Source organism: Pleurodeles waltl, chromosome 3_1 (assembly GCF_031143425.1).
Source record: "Pleurodeles waltl isolate 20211129_DDA chromosome 3_1, aPleWal1.hap1.20221129, whole genome shotgun sequence".
Classification (NCBI taxonomy): domain Eukaryota; kingdom Metazoa; phylum Chordata; class Amphibia; order Caudata; family Salamandridae; genus Pleurodeles; species Pleurodeles waltl.
Window position 1 is genome coordinate 579,346,984 of NC_090440.1, and position 14,130 is coordinate 579,361,113.

Sequence of the window (14,130 nt, forward strand, 5' to 3'; positions counted from 1 at the left end):
CACTCTTTTCCTCGAACATTAAGCTTTATCTTAACTCATTGCGTATTTTCACTGTTTGGCATGACAGTGTTAGGGCAGGTTGCTTCATAAATCAATACTTGTATTATACCAGCTTTGCAGAACTGGGGATGATCCTGTAAATGGGTGATGTGGAGGGACAGTAAGTTCCACATTTTGGTGTAATGGTCAGGTCCGCACTTTTGGAACACCTTGCATGCTGTTGCAGAGGATTAGTAATTGGGAGTGTCAATTTTTTTAATGCTGTGTTCAATAAAACATAACAGCCTTTCAATTTTTTGTGGTCTCCCCACTGTTTTCCCCCCCCTCCTAATTTCCTCTTCAGGCCCTTTTCCCGTGCCTACTGGGTCACGTTTGAGAACGGCTGTTGACATAATACTCTGGCTTACTGACGTCACAAGACATTTTCTTTAGGACTTTTATAGAGTTACATGGATGTTGTGCTGTACCATACATGAACATTTTATTGTCTACAAAAGTGTCTTGTATGGAGCTTTGCTCAGATGCTGCGCCTATAGTTTTGCATCTTAATCTGTCAATAAGATGCCCCAGTTACCACTGCTAACTCTGATAATTGAATGACTGCACCCCATATGTGACGCTGCTTGTTTGAACATATTTCTAGTAGTGGGTGAGAGCAAAGGTTATTCCTGTCCTAGAAGCCTTGATCATTAGTCATTGTTTTCCGGGGATATTTTCCATGGACAGGCATTAATTAAGGATTGCACATATTGTAATTTGCCATTGAACCTATTCAGAGAGTATTAAGCATTAGGAAAGCTATTATTTCTAATGAAAAGCACCTTGTTTTGTTTCTCAGATTCAGTTTTGTCTGAATCCAAAACCTTAAGTGCAACAATGGCTAATCCAAAATTAAATTAAGGCTATCCAAAACCAAAACCCGCCTCGTTTAGTACAGAAATGGCTCCGAGGTCGTATCCCTCAATATCATATTTTCAAAACTGTAGATAGTAACATTTCGGACTTTTGGCCAGGACAATATTGTTAATGGTTATGTTAGGTCTTCAGCCCAAATCATTGTCCCTTTTTTGTAGAGATCATCTAAACTCGTCCCTTCTCCTGCTTCACCTACACCATCCCCTCCTCACCCTTTTCTTAATTTTTAATTTGGTATTACTAATTATTTACTTGGCAGTCATCGGAATCCATTGCCAGCTAAATATATATGGATAAATGAAAAAAAAACAATAAACAATTAACTAAATGGCAGAAAGCTGGACTCTTTGTTAAAAATATTCACAGACAAGAAGGTTGAAATTCAATTAGCTGATGGTCAGGAAGGACATCTCTTGGAGCATCCGTAGTTAAAAAATACAAACTAGTGATTGTGTAATAACCTGAATATAAAGTGCATACTAATATTTTACACATAGTACTCATGTAAGTAGTACTACAAGGAGAAAGGGCTATAAGTCAGCCCTCGTCAGCCATTGCCTTTCATTTCTTTTTCATGGTTTGCCATTGCTTGGATGGGCTATCCATAAAGTCCATGGCATGTTGTGGAAGTTTACTCTAAGAAATTAGCTTCTTAGTTGAGGGGGTGACTATCCACCTCAAGTTGTAATCACAATCCTTGTCAGGGTAGATCCTCAAAGTAACCTCAGCTCTACCCCCTGGTGGCGATGGCATAGGCCAGTCAGGCTTATATTACGGTGATGAGTAAAGCATTTATGCAGTACGAAAGCAGTAATAAACTCAAAAGACAACTCACAAAATTCTTTAAAATATATATTTTTTATTAGATATCATGATACCAAAATGACAAAAATTTAATAATGGGATCCAGAGATATGAACAAAAAGTGCTAAGTGCCTACTGTGGTCAAGTGGTTGAGGTGCACCGGGACTTAAATGTAATTTGGAACCAAACGCAATGGAGCGCAGATTGGATACAAAACCTAGGTTTGACCTGGATGGCAGTTTTACCTTCAGACTTGATCTAAAAAATGGAAATATAAAATCTTTAGTAGTGCGAGGCAGCAGGCTGTGGCCGAAGAAGGCTCCACAGTGTCGCATCACCAAGGGAAATTGTCTCAGTGAAGCCATTGGTGTTGGTGGGAAAAATCCCAAGCTCAGGAAATTCAAATTTTATGCAAAGAGAAGTCCTCTCACCAGCCAGATTCCTTTGCCACTTCACCTGGTCAAGATTTCCATGTTCACACTGTGTCACTTTTTCAGAGCTCGGAATACTTCAGAGAGGCAAGGTTGCAGGTTCTAGTCAATGAGGGCTTCACAAGGCTGAATCAGTGGCATAGCAAAACCATGCAGAACCTGTGTTGGGGGGAGGGCAAGCTCCAGCACAGTACCATGGCTAAGAACTCGTAGGTGATTTCGGAAGGGGGGTCCACTCAAGTTTCATTACGCCACTGGGCTAGATGCCTTTGTGGCCAGGTCGCGCTGAATCAAATTTGATGCTGCAGAGAATGTCAAAGCAGGAGAAGTCTGATACCTTCTGCACTAGGTCCCACTAAGTTAAATTTGCTGCTGCAGAGAAGGTCAGAGCAGGAGAAGCTTGAATCTTTAGTCCAGCTACAACACACCTTGGATGGATTCCCTTGGTAGGTTGGTTCCGGTCCTCTAGTGGTCTTGAAGTTGAAAATGTTTTTCAGTCCCAGGTATTTAGGGGTTGTAGGAAAAGTCAAACCAGACACAGTCAAGGGATCCAGGACCTCAGGAACAGCAGTTGGGGGTCAGGCCTTACTCCAGCAGAAGCCACCAACAGGGTCTAGGGCAAGACCAGTTGGAACGGGCCAGCTGGGCAGTTGCAGGTAAAGGTCTCTTGTAACTTGTTGTGTCCCTGTAGCTTGAACACAAGGTCAGCCTTATGACCCACTTTTATGTCCTGGGTACAAGAGAGCGGGTCTAATCCTTCAGCACTCCTCTCAAGTCTCAGACAGGTTAGGTCCTTGTCTCATCTTTCTCAGTTTCAGTAGTATGCTGAAGAGGCTGCCAGGAGGTGCTACTTGTACGCATGCCACTAGCTTCTGTGTGCAAAACTCCTGACCTCTGCTTAACCAGTGGGGTAAAAGTTCACAGTGGAAACCCTACCCATTTTTGTGGCAGTTCCTGTGTGTCCTACTGCAAACAATCCCAAAGTGCCCTTCACTCCTAAAATTCAAAATGATTAACTCTTCTTCCCTTGTGCAGAGCCTGTATGCTCTCTCAGAGGTGTGCAAGGGTAATGAGCAGACCCTCCTCTGTGGTCACTCTCTTTTGGGGAAGACCCGCTCCCACTGGAAATTATGCCTGTCTGACTGGGGAACAAAGGAAGGAGGATGATTGAAGAACACAGGAAGTAGCTTGTCCAGGTGTCATCTGACGTCACTGTGACAGGAGAGGCCCGCTGAAAGTACATTAAGTTCGAAATGGCCATCCTGCCAGAGGAACAAAAACACCTTTCAACACCTAGGACTTTATCTCTGCTTTAGGAGCAGTTTTCACACCTCATTTAGGGTAATTTACTAGCTGGGTGACAGTTGGAAGGCTCCCGTAAATTAGCCATTAGGCGTTTTAGGCAGTGAGAAGGTCTTAGTCCTTATAAGAGTGTCTAGATCTATTATTTTGAGTATGATTGTATATTTGCTGTGATTTTAACTACAGTATGTGTTTTTGTTTTTAATGAACATTATTGTTGGTGGACATGCATATTTATTAGCCTGTATGGTTTATTTTTTATAAGCCTCATAAAAGGATTTTGATGATGAATCAAAAGTAATATTTGTAAACGTTACTTTTTCCTAATATTTATCAAAAATCCAACTTTACAATTAAATTGGGCTTTTGATATTAAAAGAAGTTATTGAATCATATTTCCAGCTGGTCCCTAGCCTGAGATAGTATAATTCATATTTAATAGTGCTTCCTAGATTTTCTCTATGGACCAGCCAGCCTTCCTACATGAAAATAGCTTTCAAGTGCTAGTCACTGTAAGGGCATGTTCACATTAATGTTTTACATATCATACTTTTGAATACCATACACCCTGCTTTTCGGACAATTAGGCCTAATTAGAGGTGATATTAATTTTTAAAAGGAAGGTTCAGACCTGTCACAAGAGTTTATTTTGACATGCCAAATTGCAGTATTTGCACTGCTCCAGTCTGACTACAATTGGCGGCCCAAAACCATGGTTGCGCTGCCATTGCAATGGTTGGTATAATAGGTGCTACAGTCCACTTGTGGCATTTAACTTCCAACCCCTGGATACACTAAGACATAGGGCGAAAATCTGGGGGTCTGTCTTGCAAAAGATGGCAATTTAATGCAGTTACATTGTCCTAAGACCTCAAAAAGTAATGTTCCACTCCCTTACTCTCTGTCATCCTCATCTCTGGTGCTCATGGTGCTCACTTGCAATACTGTCATTCAGTTTGTTGAGCTGCCACACTCCATTTTGTTTTCATTTCCTGCTATTCCCCAACATTGCTTGTTTTATATGCTCTTGGTGGCCTCTCTGCCGTGCCACCAGGGAAGTGCATTGCCTTTGTTTCCTCACACCCTGTCATCCCCGTCATGGCTTTACAAGGAAGCCACTTTCACAATGTATCCCGAGAGTACCCAAATTTATTTTAATAAAACATTATACTGAGCCAAGACAAGCCCGTAATAGTTAGACTGTGTCCATTAACATTTAGTCAAAACCTCCACTTTCCAAATGGGTGCTTCATGCTCCTGATATATAGTGCAAGACAGGATGCAACACGGCACCATAAAAACATCATGAGCAAGCAAAGGGAAAAGGATAAGAAGGAGAAAAGAGAAAGCTTCCTTGGGTTTCCAGTTGATACAATCTCCTCATGAAGGTGCTCTTTCATAAGAATATACAGACAGGTGCTGCACATGAGCATACATACATTCACAATCTACTCTCCATATCATATATAATCAGCCTACCATAATTTGAAGACCGCACTTTACTATTTTACTCAATCCCCTTAACATGTACTTCAGAAGAATGCCTTAACCTTGTAAGTCTTTGGAAAACATATACAGATTGCCCTAAGGTTACAAAACATACAATTCCAAAGGGAAATATGTCAATATGTGGCTACAAAATGCATGTTGGAAATTATTTCAAAAGAATCCAAAAATGTACACTTATCAAGATATGTTAGTAAGAGATATGACGTCCCAAAATAGTTGGAAATAGACTGTCGCCTGATTCTGGGTACAAAGGTCCCAATAACCTAAGAGAGAAACATTCACGATCTATAAGATGTCCGAAAATATGAAGCGTGTCTTAATACATTACTAGAAGGCTCTATCCCTGTCCTGAAAAATCCTAAAGGGATCCCCATGTAGTTCCTAAAACTTGATTTATTTTTACAGTATTCACAAAAACTCCTATCCATAACCATTGCAAAAGTACTGCATCTCCTAAGGACCTAAATAGGTAGTGAACATAACTCTACTATAGTTTCATGCCCTGCTACAACCTTGTGTCCTAGGTGTCAGAGGACAAATATTATAGCCATCACCTCATGAACTGCTAAAAGATGTTGTAATTGAGTACCCGTCTCCTGTAACTATTCCCTGCATTTTGCCACTTTTATATTAATTGAAAGGTCAACCAACAAAAGTATGTAGGGTGCCCTCTCAGTAATTCCTACTTGCAGTGCGCTTACCTGTAAAGATAGCACAGTCCAATCAAAAGTGGCTGTGGTTCCAAGACATAGTACCTGTAAAAAGACTGCTGTCACCATATATATGGGATAGTATTAAAAACATGGCAGAAGACTTTGCACATACCAATAGAATTCATAGCTTCAAGTGTCCCATTGTTATGTGTGATACCTTCAGCTAATCCTCATTGTTTACCAAACTGCAACTAGGGTTTTAGAGAGCATAGTTACAATGTGCCTTGCATTGAATGTTCACAGCTGGGGATGTTTGGCAAGTGACCTGCTATCAATACTGACTTGCTAGAAAAGAGACTGATACACCAAAGGATTTTACCCATTTTGTATCTGTGGGTAATGTGATAGTGCATAGTGGTCAGTATTCTTATGAGACAGCCTTTTCACCAATAAGGGAAATTAATAAAGACTGCCAAATAACACATTTGATTTTATTATTCTCTGATTCTCTGTAGTGTCTAAAATAACTAAGTTAAAACATGCTTCTAATCTGCACCTTTAATCAAAGTGCACAAAGCTGGAGCAAACAAAAGCAAGAAGAACAAACATTGTAGTATAATCCTTGAACAGTAAAACTCAAGCAGAATAAATTTCAACAAGTCTTTTTTGCAGCAATTTGTCTAACAAAGTTGCAATGTGTTGTCCACTTCAGAATGTACTAAACATTACACATTCTCTCTTACTTTCATTTCTTTGAATGGCATTCTAGTTGGTGGTTGTACAAGGGTTTATCAGTGTTTAAATCAGTGTTTAAATTATAGGTTCAGATTTAAATTGGGATAGCCTACTAATAAGTCAGTTAACTGTGCATTTTCATGTCACATACAAAAACTGCACTTCTAAGTAATATCAAATAAGCATGTTATGCAGGGTGTATCAAGACATAAGCCACACGTAGGCCAGCTATGTAGTAACTAGTGGGTGAATGCAAAAATGAGTTAATTTGTGGACAGACAGATGCATGGACAGGAGGATGAACAACTATGGATGAAAGCATCCAGGAACTTTTATTGTTAAGCCAGATATATTGTTTAAAAAATTGAGATCTATTGGTTGTTTTTGGAAATACTCGTTCCTCCAACTTTTGAACCAAAGACATGATTGTTTTTCTAATCATTTATTTGCTTTTCAGAATGTTTGACTACACATTTGAAGCAGGCCGTACAATACTCGCTGTTGATTTCATGGTGTTTACCCTTAGACTTATACACATCTTTGCCATTCACAAACAACTTGGACCAAAAATTATCATTGTTGAAAGAATGGTAAGAGTAAGATTTAATCTATTCCACAATCAATGGCCATTTGAACATGTTTTTGCTGTTAAGTCCAATATCACTGTACGTTGACCTAAGTTTAGCTCATACCTTGCAACAAGATTGACCCAATTCACAAATCATTTTACAGCCATAAATCTTACAGCTAGAATGTCTCCATTTATGCTAGACAGTGTTACATAAAAGAATACCTATCTGGTGCAAATGGCTTTAATACTGTGTAATCAAATTCCATGAATGTGTTTTCAAATGTATTTATTTTGTTTGTACGATTAGTGAAAACCTCTCCAAAACATTAGTTAAAAGAAGAAAGATATAAAACAATGCAATAAGAAATTCACACCCCTTTAAAAACATAGTTAAAATACCCAGAAGATGAAAAAGGTACACAGCCAGAGATAAAAAGTATACAGCCAGCCAAGGTCGACAATAAATAAAATTAATAAAGTGTAATTATAGTGGTTAAAATCAGATTGCACTTGCGGCTACTGGGCAAACAAGCAGAATTTAGCTGGCTATTATCAAAACATTGCCGATGGCCAGCAGTAGCTAAAACAGTTAAAGAAGGGAGCCCAAGGAAATAGCGGTCAGTGTTTGTGCGAGCATAGCAATGTAACATGCTGGAAGAATAACAATTGTACCTGTATAAGGTCTGTGTAAGGCCCGTCCAAGTTTGACAACTTCAATGGGGAAAATTAGACATTAGTTTTCAAGGCCCATCACTGCCAGGAAAACCCTTAAATCTTTTTTTAAAAAACAGGAAATAAAAAAGACAATGTTCCCCTTCGTGGGGGGGGGGTCACCTCCCATGGCGAGTGGGAACATTTTGTAGATTTCACTGCCCCTTACTATCAGGGCTTCAGCAAAACAGGAAGTGTGAAGGTAATTAAATTTGGGGGAATATCACACCAAGGATGTCAGGTCTAACAATTATGTTGTGTTCTTTACTGTAAAACTATTGTTACTTCTGGAATTTAGCACTCACCTTTCTGAGTATTACCTGCTACTTGTTGAGCTGAGTTTCTTTCGGAGCTGTAATTAACTACGCATAGTGGCTTTATTACATTGGTAATGGTAACCCCTTGCCAAATTATTAACCCCATTTCTGAAAGTACAGTTTTATTTTCTGAACTGTTATACCGGACTTCCTTGGGGTGATGTTCCCACAAACATTTGCCTTCAACTAACTCTCTTGTTTTGCTGAATTTGGCATTGTTGGCTTTAGGACTCTGTTTACTTTACCACTGCTGATTAGTGATAAAGTACTTGTGCTCTCTCCTTCAAACATGGTAAAATTTGCCTGCACCTAATCAGCTCAGGGTCTCAAAATTAAATGTTACTAGTGGGCCTGCAGCACTCACTGAGCCACCAACTAGATTAATCTTTTAAAAATGTCTAAGGCCGGCCACTGCATACTGTAGTGCAGTTTTTGTTTAGTTACTTAGATGTTTTCAGTAGTATGTAATGTTGCCTCTGCAGTTAGAGATGCCCCCCACCAGAGTGTACTCCTTTATCATGAGTTCTCAGGTGAAAGAGAGTTTCAGCAGGCATTGCCCAAGGCTTTTTTGTCATTTTACAAGCGCACACATGGACCAAGGTCATTAGAGAGCTTTACAAAAGCACAAGATAACATTGCACAAGGTCAGATTCATTTTCTTTTATAGAGATAAGGAGACTGTGATTACCCCAGAATCACAGCATGTTGAGGTGACACCGTGACTGCCATTTTGACCTGGCACAATAAAACTTTTACTAGAAATAAGCTGTTTAGATAAGAAAAACCCTCTTTGTGCAGTTGAGGCAAAAGGATTGAAGAGGAGCTCTGAACACAGAACATCCTTGGAGATGTGCTGAAGATGCACAATAACCCAAATGATCTGAAACTGGGATCTTCCCCCTTTTTGGGATGATACAGACTTAGGGGCATATTTAAGAACCCTTTGGCCACCAGAGCATCACTTTAAGTGACGCTCCAGTGGGTCACTTTAAGTGACTCTTCAGTGGTGCTATGTACTGCACCGTATTTACACTTTTTGTGGCTTAGCGCCACCTTGTAAATTCAGCCCCTTCACACACAGTACTTTGCGTGGAAGGGGCGTGCAATGGGTGTTGCTGTGGGCGTGCCGCAGCAACACCCATTGCATTTTGACTCTGCCCCAGATTTAGAAGTTTTCGTAAACCTGAGGCAGAGCTAAAATCTAATGCCACACCAGGGGTGGCGTTACCATGGCACGAAGAGAAATACTTTTATTTCTCCTTGTTTTTTGCTCTTTCTATGTGTGCTGCATTCTGCGGCACACATAGAAAGAACAAGTCGCCATTTAAGATTATTTTTGTGTAGGAAAGTGTCCCTTCCTGCACAAAATAAATCTCCTCCAAAGTCTAAATCAGGCGCCAAGTCCCAAGGTAAAACCTTCAACTGAGTCGAACCTGATTTCTGTAGCCGAACTGCACTCCATCACTGCCTGCTACTAGTGGTCTGCAGCACTGATTGTGCTTCCCACTCAAGTAGCCCTGTAAACATGTCTCGGCCTGCCTTTGCAGAGTGTATGTATGCAGTTTCACTGCCACTTCGACTTGGCATGTAAAACTGTAGGAAAGTCCTCCTTTTTTCCCTGGTCAAACGTTTTGGACAGATACTGGTGGCTACTGACTCCTGGCTGTGCCCTGGGTACTGCTTACTAGTCCTAGGGCCAATGTTCTGTGTAAAGTGGATAGGCAAATTAGGCTAATTATAATTGGTAGTATTAACCTACCTATGAGTGCCTAGTATATGGTAGGGTATGTAGGTTTAGGGACCCCCAACATAGGTAGTGCACCCATGCACTGCTGAGGTGCCCAGTGTCATTTTAAAAGGCAGGCCGGCCATACTGGCTGCTTTTAAACTAAAGTATATGCAAATTCGACTTTAGAACTAAAAGTACTTCCAAAGTCTTCAACTACTTATTTGTACATATAAGTCCCCCCTAAGGTGTGCCTTAAGTGTCCCTAGGGTTGGGTGCCATGTAAATATAAGCAGGGACATTATAAATATTGTTTTATAAACCCTGGTGAGGTAAAATAGCCAAATTCATTTTTTCCAATCACTGTAGTGATTGTGCTCCATAGGCTAAAATGGGGGTCTTTATTTTAAATATTAGAGCCCCCAGAGGAGCCAGATATTTCGAGTTTGGTATCAAATTAATTGTTATAATAAATGCTACAACTTGCCATGGTTGGATTTAATATAACTAGTTCAGGGAAAAAGTTTTAAAACTCTACCTGAAAGTTGGCAACTTCAGCTCTGTAGTGCGCTTCTCTGATTGGCCAGCATCTGGCAGCCTGGGCTGGCATGAGGTGTGAAGTGACCTGGGCTGAACACACACGAAGTGCCTGGGGGAGGAGATCTGCCTTAGCAGATGGTGAAACTGGAGGGATGGACATTTGGAGCAGCTCATGACCCCCCACCCCTCCGATTTCCTGCAGCCCCAGACAATCAAGTGCTCTCTTGATGAGATTAGGAGAGGGCCGGAGAGGGCTGTGTTGAATAATTTTTGCCACAGTAGTGGATTGGCTCAGTCAGACCTAACCTCCAAAATTCAGTTTCAGCCATGTTGGACTTTTAAAGAATGTTGCTCACTGGGACTGATTTTTGCACACTTCCCAGGAAGTGGTAATCTAAGGGGGAAGTGGCCTGCCTATGATTGGACAGTCGCCCTCCATTGCTTTTCACCCCAGGAGCAAGGATAAATGTGGCAGAGCTGCACCCACTCCTCAGATCCCTACAAGGAACAACATCAGAAGAAGAAGGACTGCCCTGCTGGACCCCTGACAAGCACCAGAACACTGCACTCTGAAGGACTGCACCAGCTGCATCCACTTTGGGCTTCACTACTGAAAGGGCTTTGGCTGGCTTCAACTGGTTCAAGAAGGGACTCCCTGCTTGCTATAGGTGAAAAATAGCTAACTAGAGCCCCCTGCATCTAACCCTGAAGAAATTGACCAGCTGACCACTGTCCAGTGATTATTTTTGAGTTTGAGCTAGGTGCATTCTGGAAGTTGGAGCCCCAGTCCTTAAGGAGCAACTCAGAGCTTATGGAACCTTTTGGTGAGCTGTGAACTCCAAAAGGACCTTCAAAGACCTTCTGAAAGAAGATCCAGATGTTTGGAGAAGACTGGAGAACTTTTGGCAAAAAGCTACATAAAGGGCCCGACCAGCTTGACTTGCAGGTTTGTCCCACTGATAAGCTCCTGAGGCCCAGGAGGGCTCCAGGGATGTCGGATCAACATTCAGCCGTGGCCCGAACAAAGATTTACGTCCTGAAAAATTGTCTAAGCCTGAAGGTAGAATTCTTCACTGAGGTCTCCGGCGACGCAAATCCGAAGAGGGCTCCAGGGAGGTCCGATTGGATTAGTGATTTCGTCCCGTTGAAGATAATCTTCAAGAAAAAGACAAAAGCCCTCATTACAAGGCTGGTGGTCATGAGGCCGCCAGCCTCGCCATGGCAGTCCTACCGCCGCAGAGCTGGCAAAAAGGACCGCCACATTACACGTTGTGAGGCTTGGCAGACGCCAAGCCTTCACAACTCCGCCTGGCCCGCCGGTGCCGTTGCACCACCGCAGCAGGCGGTGAGCACCTCCAATCCAGCGGCAGGCCCCAGCCTGCCATCCAGATTACAAGGCTGCAAACCACCAGGCTTTCCGTGGCGGTCATGCACCCAGCGTAAGGAATTTTCATTCCTGTCGCTGGGACACACATACACACATGTCCCCACAAATGCACACATCCCCCCCACCTGTTCACACACACACACACACCCACGCCCCTTCACGCACGCACGCACACATGCATACACATACACACCCATCCAGCATATGCATACATGAACTCAGACACACTCACTCACATTCACGCCCACATACATGCACGCATTCAGTACCCCCCTCTGCAAACATGCACACATGCACCCAAACACACGGACTCCCACTTATCTTCTCAGTCGAGGGGTATGGCTGGGAGGGGATGGGTCCTGGCGGTCTTCCCTCGCCGTCACCACCACGTCAGCAGGACGTCGCCAAGCCGTACTACGGCTTGTAATACAGCACGTGGAGTCCTGCAGGCATGGCTGGGCCGGCAAGGAACCCACCCCTGCAGCGCCGACCGCCAGCACGACTGCTGGCTGCTTTTCATCTCAATGATGGCTGAAAGCAGCCAGCACTCATAATATGGTGGTCTGCTGACCGCCAGCACTGGCGGTCGTCTGGCAGGTTGGGCTTTGGCGGTCAGGGAAATTGACCACCAAAGTCCAAATGAGGGCCTGAGTCCAAAGGTAAACTTTTGACCATGGCCTCCTGCTTCCTATAGCCAAGCAGGGCTCCATCACGGTTAGCCTGAAACTTTGACTTTGCCGAGGTCGAGGTGTGACCAGATATCCCAAGTGGCACTTTTAGTTTTCAAGCGCTAACAACATTAATTCTTTAAAAATTCAGATCTCCGATTCCCCTTATCCACTTTTATTTGTTTTGATGTCAAATTAAAGAAATAAATATTTCCTATTTTTATAAGTTTTTTTTTTTTTTTTTAAACTGCTTCCTGTGTTTTATTTTATTACTGTTTTGTGATACTTGAATGCTTTACACACTTTGTCTCCGAAATTAAGCCTTGTTGCTCTTTGCCGAGCTACCAAGGGTTGAGCTGGGGTTAATTTATTGAGACCTAACTGAATCTAGTGGCGATTAGTGGCCTTTTGCTAAGTATAGGTACTTACCTGCCCGTGCCAGTAATCCACTTTCCAACAAAAACCTCTTGCCAAGCCTTAAGCTTTCCATTTGTTACATATAAGTCACCCTTAAGGTAGGCCCTAAGTATCCCATAGGGCAGGTTGCCAAGTAGGCAAAAGGCAGGACATGTACTTCTAAGTTTCACATGTCCTGGTAATCAAAAACTCCAAAATCATTTTTCATTACTGTACGGCCTTCTCCTCTCATAGGCCAGCATTGGGAATTCCTTTATATACTTGTAAGCTGTAATTCCTGATCAGAAAGGAGTAGTTGCCTCACATTCCATATCATTGGAATGGTAACAATAAAACCTTTTTACTGGTAAAGTTTCAATTATTATTACTACTATTGAAATGCCACTTTAAGAAAGTGGGTATTTCTCTGCTCTCACTGTTCTGTGTGCCTGACAGCCTGTCTCCAATACACGCCTTTACTGGGCTGGCTGACAGCTACATTTGTTCATTCCCTCCAGACACCCACAACAGGGGGCACTCAACTGCTTCTGCATTCATCTGCATACCGATGGGTCTGTATGGGCAGGGAGAATGGGAGGGGCTCACACTTCCACTTCAAACGGTAGTCGTCTGAGCCCCACTCAAAGGGCTGATTACCACCAACTGATAGTCTGGAGCCTGGGCTGGGATGAAAGTGGGACCTGTGTATGTCAGAGAGATCCTTTGAAGTCACCCCCCACATCAAAGGCACTTTGTGGTATAAGTACTGGGTTTATGCCCCCCAAAAATCAGATCACTATTGGACTGGGGAAGGACTCCAAAGTAAAGTCTGCTGTGCTGTAAGGATTGCCACTCTGTCCAGACTAACTGTTCCTAGGAATTGCTTCTCTGAATTTCTGGGCTGCCCTACTACCTACCGATCTCTGCCCTGTTGAGGACTAGGACTAGACCCATCATGCTGGGCAAGATCTGATCCTTTGCAGTCTCAGGAACATCAAAGACTGGTTTCAACTCTCCTGGTCCTGCTGCACTGTGAGTCCTACCCTTACCTGAGGTGCCCCCTCCAGTCCTGGGCTTCAGAAGTGGGTTATGCAAAAACCACAGCATTGCCCTGTGTGTAGAAGGAATTCTGACGCATCGCTCCCTCAACGCGATACATTTACAGCCTGCGTGGACGATGGCGATGCTCTTCATGGCTTGATAATGCTTCGCTTTCACTTCAATGGAGCCCGACGACAAAACAGTGAACCAACTGCATGGAAAATACTTACTGATCGTGCCCTTGATGTCGACACTTTGCTCCATCAAAGGTACTGTTTCAGCAGACCCTACGTGGGTTCTCTAGCGAACCTACCCTCCATTGTGGTTTGCCTCAATTTTGGGTTTGCACTGGTCCCACGCGAACTTAAGTAACCTTTTGACCGCTAGTGACTTTTAAGCTCTATTTTACATTTAATCTTTAAAA

General features: G+C 42.7%; 1 protein-coding gene across 1 annotated transcript in view; it reads left to right on the top strand.

Moving 5' to 3' along the window:
• Positions 1 to 14,130, top strand: part of TRPM5 (transient receptor potential cation channel subfamily M member 5) — a 462,539-nt gene that overhangs the window by 177,382 nt on the left and 271,027 nt on the right. Inside the window, exon 17 of the mRNA XM_069221458.1 lies at positions 6,807 to 6,939. Within this exon, the coding sequence (XP_069077559.1) occupies positions 6,807 to 6,939 (133 nt within the window). The remainder of the gene's footprint in view (positions 1 to 6,806; positions 6,940 to 14,130) is intronic.